The sequence below is a fragment of the Clarias gariepinus genome, chromosome 2 (assembly GCF_024256425.1).
Source record: "Clarias gariepinus isolate MV-2021 ecotype Netherlands chromosome 2, CGAR_prim_01v2, whole genome shotgun sequence".
Lineage (NCBI taxonomy): Eukaryota > Metazoa > Chordata > Actinopteri > Siluriformes > Clariidae > Clarias > Clarias gariepinus.
The window spans coordinates 51,672,501-51,690,000 of NC_071101.1; the positions used below are offsets into that span (position 1 = coordinate 51,672,501).

Consider the following 17,500-nt stretch of genomic DNA (forward strand, 5'->3'; position numbering starts at 1 on the left):
ACTGTGTGTGTGTGTGTGTGTGAGAGAGAGAGAGGTGTGTGTAACACTGTGTGTGTGTGTGTGTGTGTGTGTGAGGTGTGTGTAACACTGTGTGTGTGTGTGAGGTGTGTGTAACACTGTGTGTGTGTGTGTGAGGTGTGTGTAACACTGTGTGTGTGTGTGAGAGAGGTGTGTGTAACACTGTGTGTGTGTGTGTGTGAGAGGTGTGAGAGAGAGGTGTGTGTAACACTGTGTGTGTGTGTGTGTGAGAGAGAGGTGTGTGTAACACTGTGTGTGTGTGTGAGAGAGGTGTGTGTAACACTGTGTGTGTGTGTGTGTGTGTGAGAGGTGTGAGAGAGAGGTGTGTGTAACACTGTGTGTGTGTGTGTGTGTGTGTGTGTGTGTCAGTTAGTGAGGGTGTGTGGAGGGAGTGAGGAGCTGTTCATCCCGCTGCTGTCCGTCCCGCCCGTGTCCAAGAGACAGTTAAGGACACACACATCTCTCTCACACACACACATACAGAAGTGTGTTTTCACCTTCTCACAGTCCTGTCTCCTTGTGACCTTTGACCCTCCAGGTTGACCCCTGACCTCCAGTTGAGTGTGAGTGCGCTGCTCCAGAGTGGAGTCGTGTCAGCGGGACACGACCTGCTGGGACACACCGAGCGTCTCGCCGCGCAGGTAACACACACACTCTCTCTGTCTCTGTGTGTGTGTGTGTGTGTGATTTAAAGTGTATAGAGTGAGGTGAGGGGTGTGTGAGTGTACACTCAGTGTGTGTGTGTGTGTGTGTGTGTGTGTGTGTGTGATCCAGCTGAGAGCGGACAGTGTGATAGAGGACGTGAGCGCGGCCCGAGGAGTCATCACCTTCAGGGTCAACAAACTGCTGCTGGCACAGGTGATCCTGTCTGTCTCTCCACCTGTCTGTCTGTCTGTCTGTCCGCTCACCACTTCATACACACCTGTCTATCACTCAGTGTGTGTCTACCTGTGTCTCTCCACCTGTCTGTCTGTCTGTCTGTCCTCTCACCACTTCATACACACCTGTCTATCACTCAGTGTGTGTCTACCTGTGTCTCTCCACCTGTCTGTCTGTCTGTCTGTCCTCTCACCACTTCATACACACCTGTCTATCACTCAGTGTGTGTCTACCTGTGTCTCTCCACCTGTCTGTCTGTCTGTCTGTCCTCTCACCACTTCATACACACCTGTCTATCACTCAGTGTGTGTCTACCTGTGTCTCTCCACCTGTCTGTCTGCCTGCCTTCTCATATATATATATATATATATATATATATATATATATATATGTGTGTGTGTGTGTGTGTGTGTGTGTGTGTGTGTGTACAGAAGGTTTTGTCGGAGCTCAGTGAGGATCCTCAGGCGTTCGGTGTGAAGAGTGACCTTCTGAGAGCACTGCCCAGAGGGAGGACGCTGGTGGAATACAGGTAACGCCTCCAATCACCTGTACAGGCCCCGCCCACTGAGTGCCACGCCCAGTCCCATCTGCAGCATCTAATGTTCTGTCCTTGTCTCATCCCTTAGCTCTCCAAACATCGCCAAGAAATTCCACGCTGGACACCTCAGGTCCACCATCATCGGTGAGACTGTGTGTGTGTGTGTGTGTGTGTGTGTGTGTGTGTGTGTGTGATATGCTAATGAGGACTCAGACCAATCCCTGAAGCTCTACATGATGTATATGAATATGCAAATGAGCGTACTGGACATAGATAAATAAATATGCAGATGAGCTGATTGATGAGTGAATAAATGATTTATGATGATGTTCAGGTTAAACAGTGTGTGTGATAATATATGCGTGTATGTTAATGTTAAGGTCTTCTCATTGATATGCAAATTAGTATGTAAATCAGCCAAGTGTGATCTTTAAACAGTGTGTATGTTAGGAGTGTAAACCTGCTCCTGATGGAACTGTCCAGTATAGGACAGACTGTGATTACATTACTGTGTGTGTGTGTGTGTGTGTGTGTGTGTGTGTGAGAGTGTAGGTCACTTCATCGCTAACTTGAAGCAGGCTTTGGGAATTGATGTCATCCGCGTTAATTATTTGGGCGACTGGGGCATGCAGTTTGGTGAGTGTGTGTGTGTGAACAAAATATGACATCAATGTCTACAGTGGTACATGGTAATTGGAAATGTCATTCACACCGTGTGTGTGTGTGTGTGTGTCAGGCCTGTTGGGGGCGGGGTTTCAGCGTCTGGGCTCCCAGGACAAGCTGAAGGAGAACGCCCTGCAGCACCTGTTTGAGGTGTGTCTGTGTGTACTTCGTTAATCACCCTGTGTGCAAGAAATTGCATTGTGTGTGTGTGTGTGTGTGTGTGTGTGTGTGTGTGAGAAACAGGTGTATGTCCAGGTGAATCAGGAGGCGGAGCTTGACGAGAGTGTTAGATGGGATGCGGCGGAGTTCTTCAGACGACTGGAGCAGCGTGACGAGCAGGCGCTGTTGCTATGGAAACAGTTCAGAGAGATCACAGTGCAGGAGTACAGGAGGATCTATCAGGTGGAGCTGATCAACATCATTAATCACTAATTAATCATTCACCAATTAACACACCTCATCTCATCTCATCTCTCTCTCTCTGTCTCTCTCTCCTGTCTCTCTCTGTCTCTCTCTGTGTGGCTCTCTCTCCTGTCTCTCTCTCTGTCTCTCTCTGTCTCTCTCTGTCTCTCTCCTGTCTCTCTCTCTCCTGTCTCTCTCTGTCTCTCTCTCTCCTGTCTCTCTCTGTCTCTCTCTCCTGTCTCTCTCTCTGTCTCTCTCTGTCTCTCTCCTGTCTCTCTCTCTCCTGTCTCTCTCTCCTGTCTCTCTCTGTCTCTCTCTGTGTGGCTCTCTCTCCTGTCTCTCTCTCTGTCTCTCTCTGTCTCTCTCCTGTCTCTCTCTGTCTCTCTCTCTCCTGTCTCTCTCCCTGTCTCTTTCTCCTGTCTCTCTCTCTCACCTGTCTCACTGTCTCCTGTCTCTCTCTCTCTCCCTCTCTTCTGTCTCTCCCTCTCTGTCTCTCTCTCTCTCTCTCTCCTGTCTCTCTCTGTCTCTCTCTCCTGTCTCTCTCTGTCTCTCTCTGTGTGGCTCTCTCTCCTGTCTCTCTCTCTGTCTCTCTCCCTGTCTCTCTCCCTGTCTCTCTCTCCTGTCTCTCTCTCTCACCTGTCTCACTGTCTCCTGTCTCTCTCTCTCTCTCCCTCTCTTCTGTCTCTCCCTCTCTGTCTCTCTCTCTCTCTCTCTCTCTATCTCCTGTCTCTCTCTGTCTCTCCCTCTCCTGTCTCTCTCTCCTGTCTCTCTCTCTCTCTCCTGTCTCTCCCTGTCTCTCTCTCTCACCTGTCTCACTGTCTCCTGTCTCTCTCTCTCTCTCCCTCTCTTCTGTCTCTCCCTCTCTGTCTCTCTCTCTCTCTCTCTATCTCCTGTCTCTCTCTGTCTCTCTCTCTCCTGTCTCTCTCTCTCTCTCCTGTCTCTCTCTCCTGTCTCTCTCTGTCTCCCTCTCCTGTCTCTCTCTCTTTCCTGTCTCACTGTCTCCTCCCTCTCCCTCTCTCCTGTCTCTCTCTCACCTTTTCCTCTCTCTCTCTCTCTCCTGTCTCACTGTCTCCTGTCTCTCTCTCTCCTGTCTCTCTCTGTCTCTCTCTCTCTCTCTCTCTCCTGTCTCTCTCTCTCCTGTCTCACTGTCTCTCTCTCTCTCACTCTCTCAGAGGTTGGGTGTACACTTTGATCATTACTCGGGTGAATCGTTCCATCAGAGTAAAACTCAGGAGGTGGTTACTGACCTGCGGACATGCGGCTTGCTGAAGACCACAGAGTAAGACACACACACACACACACACACACACAGTGATGTAGTGTGGTGGTAGTGATCGGTGGTAGTGATCGGTGGTAGTGATCGGTGGTAGTGATTAGTTGTAGTGATCGGTGGTAGTGATCGGTGGTAGTGATTAGTTGTAGTGATCGGTGGTAGTGATCGGTGGTAGTGATTAGTTGTAGTGATCGGTGGTAATGATCGGTGGTAGTGATTAGTTGTAGTGATTGGTGGTAGTGATCTGTGTATCTGATGCACAGGAAGGGAACAGGCGTGGTGGATCTGAGTGAACAGGGCGACATGTCGTCTTACTCCACTGTAGTGCGCAGTGACGGGACCTCACTCTACATCACCAGGTCAGTCTCTCTCTCACTCTCACACACACACACACACACACACACACGAGTGTGACGACGGTGGTCTGTGTTTCAGGGACATTGCTGCGGCTCTGGAACGCAAACAGATGTTCGGCTTTGATGAGATGATCTATGTGGTGAGCTCCAGGAGACACACACACACACACACACACACACACTCCTCTTATATGCTATGTGACTATTAAACGTGTTGTTTTGTGTCTCTCAGACAGATAAGAGTCAGTCTGCACACTTCCGGCAGCTCTTCAGGATCCTGGGGCTGATGGGACACGACTGGGCTGACAGGTGACCACGCCCCTCCCCCAACACGTCATGTCCAGCAGGGGGCGCTCGTCAGCTCACAGATATGGGGGGGGGGGGTGGTGATGTACACATATACAGTGTGAACTCTACAGGGGCTCCTATGGCATTGAGGGCGGAGCTTATGTAAACTGGATTAAGTGACATCACCGCTATAGATCTCACACACACACACACACACATCACTGGAACAGGCTCAGTCTGGACTCATCAGGTCACATGACCTGTCTCCATCGCTCCCTAGCAAACTGATGAGTCTCACTAACGTGTGTGTGTGTGTGTGTGTGTGTGTGCGCGCAGGTGTGTTCACGTGCCGTTCGGTCTGGTGAAGGGGATGAGTACGCGGCGGGGCGACGTGGTGTTTCTGGAGGACGTGATCGACGAGGCACGAAACAGAATGTTACACAAAATGAAACAGTCCAAGAGTGAGAACACACACACACACACACACACACACACACACACACACACACTGATAAGGATGATGGTGATGATTATAATGGTGTGTGTGTGTGTTGCAGCAACTAAAGTTGTGTGTGATCCAGAGCTGACAGCAGATCAGATAGGAATCAGCGCTCTCATCATCCAGGTCTCACACACACACACACACACACACACACACACACACACACACACACACAAACACACACATACATTCAGTGTGTGAACAGGATGTTCCTACAAGGCTTTGAAGTAATAATAAACAAGGGGGGGGGCCTGTGTGTGTGTGTGTGTTTGAGAGAGGATTTTATTACTGTACAATGTTCATAGGTAAATACACTGATGTGTGTATTACACACTGCTCTCTGTGTGTGTGTGTGTGTGTGTGTGTGTGTGTGTGTGTGTGTGTGTGTGTGTGTGTTCCAGGACTTTAAAGGTCCCCTGATAGCAGACTATGTGTTTGATTGGGAGCGAGTGTTACAGGCTCAGGGAGACACCGGGGTCTTTCTACAGTACACACACGCTCGGCTGCGCAGGTACACACACACACACACACACACACACACTGCTTTATTGTATCCTCTGCCGTATAACACACCCATGGAAAAAGCGTTAATACAGTTACTGCGTGTGTGTGTGCGCGTGTGTGTGCAGTTTGTTGAGGACACAGGGAGACGAGACCCACACACACTTCGATGCGTCTCACCTGCAGGACCCGCGGAGCATTTCCATCCTGCAGCACTTAATGAGGTAGGGTTCTAGGGGGACCAGGGAGAGACTGGGGACACGCCCCTCAGGGGCTGTAGTGGTGTGTGTGTGTGTGTCATGGTGTTCGAACCCTCTCCCGGTTCTCTGTACACAGGTACGATGAGGTTCTGCTTCAGTCAACACTCGAGCTACAGCCGCGCTACCTCGTCACCTTCCTGCTCACGCTGTGGTACGCCAACACCCTCACCACGTCACCTACACCCTCACCACGTCACCTACACCCTCACCACGTCACCTACACCCTCACCACGTCACCTACACCCTCACCACGTCACCTACACCAACACCCTCACCACGTCACCTACACCCTCACCACTGACCACGTCACCTACGCCAACACTGACCACGTCACCTACACCCTCACCACGTCACCAACACTCTCACCACGTCACCAACACTCTCACCACGTCACCTACGCCAACACCCTCACCACGTCACCTACGCCAACACCCTCACCACGTCACCTACGCCAACACCCTCACCACGTCACCTACGCCAACACCCTCACCACGTCACCTACGCCAACACCCTCACCACGTCACCTACGCCAACACCCTCACCACGTCACCTACGCCAACACCCTCACCACGTCACCTACGCCAACACCCTCACCACGTCACCTACGCCAACACCCTCACCACGTCACCTACGCCAACACCCTCACCACGTCACCTACGCCAACACCCTCACCACGTCACCTACGCCAACACCCTCACCACGTCACCTACGCCCTCACCACGTCACCTACGCCCTCACCACTGACCACGTCACCTACGCCCTCACCACTGACCACGTCACCTACGCCAACACCACTGACCACGTCACCTACGCCAACACCACTGACCACGTCACCTACGCCAACACCACTGACCACGTCACCTACGCCAACACTGACCACGTCACCTACGCCAACACCCTCACCACGTCACCTACGCCAACACCACGTCGCCAACACCACGTCACCAACACCCTCACCACGTCACCTTCGCCAACACCCTCACCACGTCACCTTCGCCAACACCCTCACCACGTCACCTACGCCAACACCCTCACCACGTCACCTACGCCAACACCCTCACCACGTCACCTACGCCAACACCCTCACCACGTCACCTACGCCAACACCCTCACCACGTCACCTACGCCAACACCCTCACCACGTCACCTACGCCAACACCCTCACCACGTCACCTACGCCAACACCCTCACCACGTCACCTACGCCAACACCCTCACCACGTCACCTACACCCTCACCACGTCACCTACGCCAACACCCTCACCACGTCACCTACACCCTCACCACGTCACCTACACCCTCACCACGTCACCTACACCCTCACCACGTCACCTACACCCTCACCCCGTCACCAACACCCTCACCACGTCACCTACACCCTCACCACGTCACCAACACCCTCACCACGTCACCTACACCCTCACCACTGACCACGTCACCTACGCCAACACTGACCACGTCACCTACGCCAACACTGACCACGTCACCTACGCCAACACACTGACCACGTCACCTACGCCAACACCCTCACCACGTCACCTACACCCTCACCACGTCACCAACACTCTCACCACGTCACCTACGCCAACACCCTCACCACGTCACCTACACCCTCACCACGTCACCTACACCCTCACCACGTCACCAACACCCTCACCACGTCACCAACACCCTCACCACGTCACCAACACCCTTTACCACGTCACCAACACCCTCACCACGTCACCTACACCCTCACCACTGACCACGTCACCTACGCCAACACTGACCACGTCACCTACACCCTCACCACGTCACCAACACTCTCACCACGTCACCAACACTCTCACCACGTCACCAACACTCTCACCACGTCACCTATGCCAACACCCTCACCACGTCACCTACGCCAACACCCTCACCACGTCACCTACACCCTCACCACGTCACCTACACCCTCACCACGTCACCTACACCATCACCACGTCACCTACACCATCACCACGTCACCTACACCCTCACCACGTCACCTACACCCTCACCACGTCACCTACACCCTCACCACGTCACCAACACCCTCACCACGTCACCAACACCCTCACCACGTCACCAACACCCTCACCACTGACCACGTCACCTACACCCTCACCACTGACCACGTCACCTACGCCAACACCCTCACCACGTCACCTACACCCTCACCACGTCACCTACACCCTCACCGCGTCACCTACGCCAACACCCTCACCGCGTCACCTACGCCAACACCCTCACCGCGTCACCTACGCCCTCACCGCGTCACCTACGCCCTCACCGCGTCACCTACGCCCTCACCGCGTCACCTACGCCCTCACCGCGTCACCTACGCCCTCACCGCGTCACCTACGCCCTCACCACTGACCACGTCACCTACGCCAACACTGACCACGTCACCTACGCCAACACCCTCACCACGTCACCTACGCCAACACCCTCACCACGTCACCTAAACCCTCACCACGTCACCTACACCCTCACCACGTCACCTACACCCTCACCACGTCACCTACACCCTCACCACTGACCACGTCACCTACGCCAACAATGACCACGTCACCTACACCCTCACCACGTCACCAACACTCTCACCACGTCAACAATACTCTCACCACGTCACCTATGCCAACACCCTCACCACGTCACCTACGCCAACAGCCTCACCACGTCACCTACACCCTCACCACGTCACCTACACCCTCACCACGTCACCTACACCATCACCACGTCACCAACACCACCACGTCACCTACACCCTCACCACGTCACCTACACCCTCACCACGTCACCAACACCCTCACCACGTCACCTACACCCTCACCACTGACCACGTCACCTACGCCAACACTGACCACGTCACCTACGCCAACACCCTCACCACGTCACCTACACCCTCACCACGTCACCTACACCCTCACCACGTCACCTACGCCAACACCCTCACCACGTCACCTACGCCAACACCCTCACCGCGTCACCTACGCCAACACCCTCACCGCGTCACCTACGCCAACACCCTCACCGCGTCACCTACGCCCTCACCGCGTCACCTACGCCCTCACCGCGTCACCTACGCCCTCACCACTGACCACGTCACCTACACCCTCACCACTGACCACGTCACCTACGCCAACACTGACCACGTCACCTACGCCAACACCCTCACCACGTCACCTACACCCTCACCACGTCACCTACACCCTCACCACGTCACCTACACCCTCACCACTGACCACGTCACCTACGCCAACACTGACCACGTCACCTACGCCCACACCCTCACCACGTCACCTACGCCCACGCCCTCACCACGTCACCTACGCCCTCACCACGTCACCTACGCCCTCACCACGTCACCAACGCCCTCACCACGTCACCAACGCCCTCACCACGTCACCTACACCCTCACCACGTCACCTACACCCTCACCACGTCACCACGTCACCTACGCCAACACCCTCACCACGTCACCTACGCCAACACCCTCACCACGTCACCTACGCCAACACCCTCACCACGTCACCTACGCCAACACTGACCACGTCACCTACACCCTCACCACGTCACCAACACTCTCACCACGTCACCAACACTCTCACCACGTCACCAACACTCTCACCACGTCACCTATGCCAACACCCTCACCACGTCACCTACGCCAACACCCTCACCACGTCACCTACACCCTCACCACGTCACCTACACCCTCACCACGTCACCTACACCATCACCACGTCACCTACACCATCACCACGTCACCTACACCCTCACCACGTCACCTACACCCTCACCACGTCACCTACACCCTCACCACGTCACCTACACCCTCACCACGTCACCAACACCCTCACCACGTCACCAACACCCTCACCACGTCACCAACACCCTCACCACTGACCACGTCACCTACACCCTCACCACTGACCACGTCACCTACGCCAACACCCTCACCACGTCACCTACACCCTCACCACGTCACCTACACCCTCACCGCGTCACCTACGCCAACACCCTCACCGCGTCACCTACGCCAACACCCTCACCGCGTCACCTACGCCCTCACCGCGTCACCTACGCCCTCACCGCGTCACCTACGCCCTCACCGCGTCACCTACGCCCTCACCGCGTCACCTACGCCCTCACCGCGTCACCTACGCCCTCACCGCGTCACCTACGCCCTCACCGCGTCACCTACGCCCTCACCACTGACCACGTCACCTACGCCAACACTGACCACGTCACCTACGCCAACACCCTCACCACGTCACCTACGCCAACACCCTCACCACGTCACCTAAACCCTCACCACGTCACCTACACCCTCACCACGTCACCTACACCCTCACCACGTCACCTACACCCTCACCACTGACCACGTCACCTACGCCAACAATGACCACGTCACCTACACCCTCACCACGTCACCAACACTCTCACCACGTCAACAATACTCTCACCACGTCACCTATGCCAACACCCTCACCACGTCACCTACGCCAACAGCCTCACCACGTCACCTACACCCTCACCACGTCACCTACACCCTCACCACGTCACCTACACCATCACCACGTCACCAACACCACCACGTCACCTACACCCTCACCACGTCACCTACACCCTCACCACGTCACCAACACCCTCACCACGTCACCTACACCCTCACCACTGACCACGTCACCTACGCCAACACTGACCACGTCACCTACGCCAACACCCTCACCACGTCACCTACACCCTCACCACGTCACCTACACCCTCACCACGTCACCTACGCCAACACCCTCACCACGTCACCTACGCCAACACCCTCACCGCGTCACCTACGCCAACACCCTCACCGCGTCACCTACGCCAACACCCTCACCGCGTCACCTACGCCCTCACCGCGTCACCTACGCCCTCACCGCGTCACCTACGCCCTCACCACTGACCACGTCACCTACACCCTCACCACTGACCACGTCACCTACGCCAACACTGACCACGTCACCTACGCCAACACCCTCACCACGTCACCTACACCCTCACCACGTCACCTACACCCTCACCACGTCACCTACACCCTCACCACTGACCACGTCACCTACGCCAACACTGACCACGTCACCTACGCCCACACCCTCACCACGTCACCTACGCCCACGCCCTCACCACGTCACCTACGCCCTCACCACGTCACCTACGCCCTCACCACGTCACCAACGCCCTCACCACGTCACCAACGCCCTCACCACGTCACCTACACCCTCACCACGTCACCTACACCCTCACCACGTCACCACGTCACCTACGCCAACACCCTCACCACGTCACCTACGCCAACACCCTCACCACGTCACCTACGCCAACACCCTCACCACGTCACCTACGCCAACACCCTCACCACGTCACCTACACCCTCACCACGTCACCTACACCCTCACCACGTCACCTACACCATCACCACGTCACCAACACCCTCACCACGTCACCAACACCCTCACCACGTCACCTACGCCAACACTGACCACGTCACCTACGCCAACACTGACCACGTCACCTACGCCCTCACCACGTCACCTACGCCCTCACCACGTCACCTACGCCCTCACCACGTCACCTACGCCAACACCCTCACCACGTCACCTACGCCAACACCCTCACCACGTCACCAACACCCTCACCACGTCACCTACACCCTCACCACGTCACCAACACCCTCACCACGTCACCTACACCCTCACCACGTCACCAACACCCTCACCACGTCACCAACACCCTCACCACGTCACCAACACCCTCACCACGTCACCAACACCCTCACCACGTCACCAACACCCTCACCACGTCGCCTACACTACACCTCCATCACACGCGGTTAGAATGGGTCAGGAGTTATTTGTGTAAAGTTATTATAAGTGTGTGTGTGTGTGTGTTTAGTCACCTGGTGTCCTCAGCACACAGAGACTTACCTGTGAAAGGAAGCCCTACAGATGTGGCTCAGGTAGGTACAGACACAACACACACACACACTATGTTCCTCTGTTCATTTGCTCGTACACTTCATTTTATCGAATCCTCTCTCTCTCTGTGGCCCCGCCCCTTCTCTGATGGACAGGCCAGGCTCCGCCTCTTCGCCGGCTCATGCTCCGTCCTGGCCAATGGGATGAAGATCCTGGGTCTGACCCCGGTGGAGAAAATGTGAATGTGTGTGTGTAGTGAAACTCACCCCTCCCCCACTGTGCAAATAAAGATCACACACACAGAGCTGCGGATAAGTGCGTCTGTTTTATTCCCCCACACCGCGAGGGTGTTGAACACATCTCAGAGTTATACACCGTCAGCACACAGGTACCTGTAGCACAAATCGCCCTTATATGGTCATTTCTCTTAAAACCACACCTGAAAGCAGAAAGCCCCGCCCATCTCTACTATACATCCCACAATGCACTGCAGCACCTGCGTGTCCAGTACTGTAGGGGGAACGGGGGAACATGGGATAAAATTAAGAAAGTGACAGAATCAGAGACACACATTGATTAAACCCGATTACAGAAATAATAAAAACATTTTCCACAGGTCCTGGTTTTGTCCACCTCTAGTGTGGCCACGCCCCTTTGTTGTTTAGTTTTTTTTTTTCCCTCTTTTGCTCCGCCTCCATCAAGAACTGGAGACGTGCCAGGAGTAATGAGAGTTTCAAAAAGACAGACGTCGTCTTCATGTCATGCCTTGTTATCCTCGCTAGCTTTGATTAGCGTGCTGGTGTCCTGTTTGGGTAAACCGTACAGGTAGATGGAGACGCAGACGAGCAGCGCGCCGGTGGAGAACGTCATGGCTGGGGAAAAAAACACACACACATTATAAACGTCTTAACACGGAACACTTCATAATGCACCGTTTCACTGGCTAGTAACGGTCATGCACCCTGCCAGCCAATCAGAAGGAGGGGGCGGGACACTCACTGATCTGCAGGCCGAACAGCGTGACGGAGGCGACGGTGGAGAGGACGATGGCCGCCGCCGCAGAGAAGCCCTTCATTATGTTATCTGTGTACTTCACCACCACAGACGTGTAGAGACCGCCCACGCTGGCTAAAACTGCACACACACACACACACACGCACACACACACGTCAGAATGACCTGAATACCGTGACTGTCTCTCAGACAAAATAAATTCTCTGACTGTATGGTTCAACCATCTGTGACCTTAAAAGAGATTATTAATAAGAAATAAAATATAGCTATAGAGGATTAGAACAAAGTATAAAATATTAAAAAAACTTTACAAATATAGAACATTTTGAAAACTTTAATAGAACTTAAATAGAAATGTCCATAAGTGTGCAAAAATGAAATAAAAATGGAAAGTGAACTTAACGTTCTAGTGCGAGTGTGTGTGTGTGTGTGTGTGTGTGTGAGACTCACAGACGACTAAGCAGACCCACGGCGTGTAGCCGAAGAAGAATCCTTTCTCCATCACCTGCGCTCCGTCTGTCATAAACACACCCAGCAGTGTGATGGTGATCCCCGACAGGTACATCTGAATGTTCCTCACCCACAGAGACGTCTCTGAGCTCTTCAACACCTTCTCAAAGTACACACCTGACACACACACACATAAGTCCAGGAGGCTACGGGCTCTAAACTCTAACACAGTGTTATTATAAACATCACAGAGGAAATGAAAGTCAAACCTGCGAATCCAGAACAGAGCACGGCGATGGCGAGGGCCACGAAGCCCACCACAGGGTTCTGCTCCACCTGAGGAGGATTACATCACACACACACAGGGTCACATGACCATACAGGCTTCAGGAAAAGCCCTTCGTCATCATGGCGTGTGTGTGTGAGTGTGTGTTCTCACCTGGACCTTGGTGAGCTCAGCGGGTTTCCACTGGACCAGCGTGACCCCCAGACACAGCATGAAGACGGAGAACCACTGCATGCGGCTGAGAGAACGGTTCAACATCAGCACGGTGCAGAGAGCCGTACACGGGATCTTCAGCTGATACGTCACCTGGGAGTTTAGAGGACAGCGTTCACACGCAACGTTCACACGCAACGTTCACACGCAGCGCTCACATGATGGATTGCAAACATTAAATAAAACATTAAACTGTTCAGCTTTATACACTGAATAGTGTGTGTGTGTGTGTGTGTGTGTGTGAAAGATGAGATAAAGTGACCAAGTGTCTATCTGACAGCCAGACAAAAACACAGGCAGAGCAACACAAAAGACAGACACAGACAGACAGATAAACAGACGGGTGAGTGTACAGACAGACAGAGACAGACGGGTGTGTGTACAGACAGACAGACAGACGGGTGTGTGTACAGACAGACAGACAGACGTGTGTGTGTACAGACAGACAGACAGATGGGTGTGTGTACAGACAGACAGACAGGTGTGTGTACAGACAGACAGACAGGTGTGTGTACAGACAGACAGGTGTGTGTACAGACAGACAGACAGATAGACGGGTGTGTCTACAGACAGACAGACAGACGTGTGTGTACGGACAGACAGACAGACGTGTGTGTACGGACAGACAGACAGACGTGTGTGTACGGACAGACAGACAGGTGTGTGTACAGACAGACAGACAGACAGACGGGTGTGTCTACAGACAGACAGACAGACAGACGTGTGTGTACGGACAGACAGACAGACGGGTGTGTGTACAGACAGACAGACAGATAGACGGGTGTGTCGACAGGCAGACAGACAGACGGGTGTGTGTACAGACAGGCAGACAGACAGATAGACGGGTGTGTGTACAGACAGACAGACAGACGGGTGTGTGTAAAGACGGACAGATGGGTGTGTGTACAGACAGACAGACAGACAGATAGACGGGTGAGTGTACAGACAGACAGAGACAGACGGGTGTGTGTACAGACAGACAGACAGACGGGTGTGTGTACAGACAGACAGGTGTGTGTACAGACAGACAGGTGGGTGTGTGTACAGACAGACAGGTGGGTGTGTGTACAGACAGACAGACAGACAGACAGGTGGGTGTGTGTACAGACAGACAGACGGGTGGGTGTGTGTACAGACAGACAGACGGGTGGGTGTGTGTACAGACAGACAGACGGGTGGGTGTGTGTACAGACAGACAGACAGGTGGGTGTGTGTACAGACAGACAGACAGGTGGGTGTGTGTACAGACAGCCAGACAGATAGACGGGTGTGTCTACAGACAGACAGACAGACGTGTGTGTACGGACAGACAGACAGACGGGTGTGTGTACAGACAGGCAGACAGACGGGTGTGTGTACAGACAGACAGACAGGTGTGTCTACAGACAGACAGACAGATAGACGGGTGTGTTGACAGGCAGACAGACAGACGGGTGTGTGTACAGACAGGCAGACAGGCAGACAGACAGATAGACGGGTGTGTGTACAGACAGGCAGACAGACAGACAGACGGGTGTGTATACAGACAGGCAGACAGACGGGTGTGTATACAGACAGGCAGACAGAGACAGACGGGTGTGTATACAGACAGGCAGACAGAGACAGACGGGTGTGTGTACAGACAGGCAGACAGACAGACGGGTGTGTGTAAAGACAGACAGACGGACAGACGGGTGTGTGTACAGACAGACAGACACACAGATGGGTGTGTGTACAGACAGACAGACAGGTGTGTGTACAGGCAGGCAGACGGGTGTGTCTACAGACAGACAGACAGATAGATGGGTGTGTCTACAGGCAGACAGACAGACGGGTGTGTCGACAGGCAGACAGGCAGACAGACAGACGGGTGTGTGCAGACAGGCAGACAGATGTGTGTGCAGACAGGCAGACAGACGGGAGTGTGTGCAGACAGGCAGACAGACGGGTGTGTGCAGACAGGCAGACAGAGACAGACGGGTGTGTATACAGACAGGCAGACAGACAGACGGGTGTGTGTAAAGACAGACGAACAGACATATGGGTGTGTGTACAGACAGACAGACAGACAGGTGTGTGTACAGGCAGGCAGACGGGTGTGTCTACAGACAGACAGACAGATAGATGGGTGTGTCTACAGGCAGACAGACAGACAGACGGTGTGTGTACAGACAGGCAGACAGATGGGTGTGTGTACAGACAGACAGACAGACAGACGGGTGTGTGTACAGACAGACAGACGGGTGTGTGTACAGACAGACAGACGGGTGTGTGTACAGACAGACAGACGGGTGTGTCTACAGACAGACAGACGGGTGTGTCTACAGACAGACAGACAGACAGATGGGTGTGTCTACAGGCAGACAGACAGACAGATGGGTGTGTCTACAGGCAGACAGACAGACAGATGGGTGTGTACACACAGACAGACAGACGGGTGTGTGTACAGACAGACAGAAAGATAGACGGGTGTGTCTACAGGCAGACCGGCAGACAGACAGACGGGTGTGTCTACAGACAGACAGACAGACAGATAGACGGGTGTGTCTACAGGCAGACAGACAGACAGACGGGTGTGTACACAGACAGACAGACAGACGGGTGTGTACACACAGAAAGATAGACGGGTGTGTCTACAGACAGACAGAAAGATAGACGGGTGTGTCTACAGGCAGACCGACAGACAGACAGACGGGTGTGTGTACAGACAGGCAGACAGACAGACGGGTGTGTGTACAGACAGGCAGACAGACAGACGGGTGTGTGTACAGACAGGCAGACAGACAGACGGGTGTGTGTACAGACAAGCAGACAGACAGACGGGTGTGTGTACAGACAGGCAGACAGACAGACGGGTGTGTGTACAGACAAGCAGACAGACAGACGGGTGTGTGTACAGACAGGCAGACAGACAGACGGGTGTGTGTACAGACAAGCAGACAGACAGACGTGTGTGTGTGTGTACCTGATAGACGGCAGCGTCCAGGTTGCTGAGAGCGATGAAGGCCATGTTGTTCTGCACAGCGTAAACTACAGACGGCACGCTGAGCTTCAGCAGCTCTACAGGAGTGAACACCTGCTCCAGGACCACGCCCTTACACCTGCCCAGCCCACCTGTCTCACTGACACACACACACACACACACACACACACACAAACTCAGTTTACTAGTACATTATCAAGATGGGTAATACACAATCACTGTGTGTGTGTGTGTGTTTGTGTGTGTGTGTGTGTACCGGGCGAGCATTCCCAGGCTGAGGAACAGTTTGATGATCTCTGCGAGACAGACGGCGGTGGTGGAGAAGTAGAGCTCAGACTGCACGGTGCGAGTGTAGCGCAGAGCCACGGTGTACGTCGCCGCCACCAGTGTCATCACCGTCAGGCAGTACAGCTTAAACACCACGCTCACACTCTCTGAAACACACACACACACAGTACAATTTAAACACCATGCTCACATTTTCTGGAACACACAGTACAGTGGGGGCCAAAACTTTTGAGGTTGACAGAAGTGTTAATTTCCCAGAGTTCTGCTGCTTCAGTGTGTGTGTAGATGTTTGTGTGAGATGTTCCTCTGGTCCACTGAAGTATAATTACACACATTTCACACGTGTTCCAGGCGTCTATTGGCGATGACATTAAGTTAAAGTAAACACTCAGGATTTACACTGTTGATCTTCAGGACCATTACACTTCACCCTGACATGCTGTCAATCATCTTCTGTTCCACACCGTGACTGATGGCGCCGCCCATTCCTACATCATCAGTGTTTGGAGTTTGTGTTTGTGCTCCTGTCTTTTGAGGGTCGACCACAAGTTCTCAGTGGGCTTAAGGTCTGTGGAGTTACCTGGACATGGACACGAAATCTCCATGTTTGGTTCCCAGAGACACTTATTATGGTGAGGAGCTCCATCA

The 17,500-nt window shown here is 53.8% G+C and overlaps 2 protein-coding genes across 3 annotated transcripts in view; one reads left to right on the top strand and one right to left on the bottom strand.

Moving 5' to 3' along the window:
* rars2 (arginyl-tRNA synthetase 2, mitochondrial) overlaps positions 1 to 11,943 on the top strand; it is a 12,484-nt gene extending 541 nt beyond the window's left edge. The window contains exons 2-20 of one of the 2 annotated variants that reach the window (XM_053486513.1): positions 388 to 461; positions 557 to 659; positions 793 to 876; positions 1,329 to 1,426; positions 1,524 to 1,579; positions 1,988 to 2,071; positions 2,172 to 2,248; positions 2,342 to 2,500; positions 3,673 to 3,779; positions 4,037 to 4,132; positions 4,209 to 4,269; positions 4,362 to 4,438; positions 4,754 to 4,878; positions 4,975 to 5,042; positions 5,321 to 5,430; positions 5,549 to 5,644; positions 5,757 to 5,831; positions 11,617 to 11,680; positions 11,795 to 11,943. In XM_053486513.1, coding sequence (XP_053342488.1) covers positions 388 to 461; positions 557 to 659; positions 793 to 876; positions 1,329 to 1,426; positions 1,524 to 1,579; positions 1,988 to 2,071; positions 2,172 to 2,248; positions 2,342 to 2,500; positions 3,673 to 3,779; positions 4,037 to 4,132; positions 4,209 to 4,269; positions 4,362 to 4,438; positions 4,754 to 4,878; positions 4,975 to 5,042; positions 5,321 to 5,430; positions 5,549 to 5,644; positions 5,757 to 5,831; positions 11,617 to 11,680; positions 11,795 to 11,881 — 1,701 coding nt within the window. In that variant the 3' untranslated portion in view covers positions 11,882 to 11,943. The remainder of the gene's footprint in view (positions 1 to 387; positions 462 to 556; positions 660 to 792; positions 877 to 1,328; positions 1,427 to 1,523; positions 1,580 to 1,987; positions 2,072 to 2,171; positions 2,249 to 2,341; positions 2,501 to 3,672; positions 3,780 to 4,036; positions 4,133 to 4,208; positions 4,270 to 4,361; positions 4,439 to 4,753; positions 4,879 to 4,974; positions 5,043 to 5,320; positions 5,431 to 5,548; positions 5,645 to 5,756; positions 5,832 to 11,616; positions 11,681 to 11,794) is intronic. The other variant, XM_053486521.1, reaches the window with a different exon arrangement.
* A 2-nt stretch (positions 11,944 to 11,945) lies between these two features.
* slc35a1 (solute carrier family 35 member A1) overlaps positions 11,946 to 17,500 on the bottom strand; it is a 6,391-nt gene continuing 836 nt past the window's right edge. Inside the window, exons 2-8 of the mRNA XM_053486555.1 lie at positions 16,821 to 16,998; positions 16,547 to 16,703; positions 13,543 to 13,695; positions 13,373 to 13,439; positions 13,104 to 13,280; positions 12,639 to 12,773; positions 11,946 to 12,511 (exon numbers count right to left, since the gene is read on the bottom strand). Of these exons, the coding sequence (XP_053342530.1) occupies positions 12,399 to 12,511; positions 12,639 to 12,773; positions 13,104 to 13,280; positions 13,373 to 13,439; positions 13,543 to 13,695; positions 16,547 to 16,703; positions 16,821 to 16,998 (980 nt within the window). The 3' untranslated portion in view covers positions 11,946 to 12,398. The remainder of the gene's footprint in view (positions 12,512 to 12,638; positions 12,774 to 13,103; positions 13,281 to 13,372; positions 13,440 to 13,542; positions 13,696 to 16,546; positions 16,704 to 16,820; positions 16,999 to 17,500) is intronic.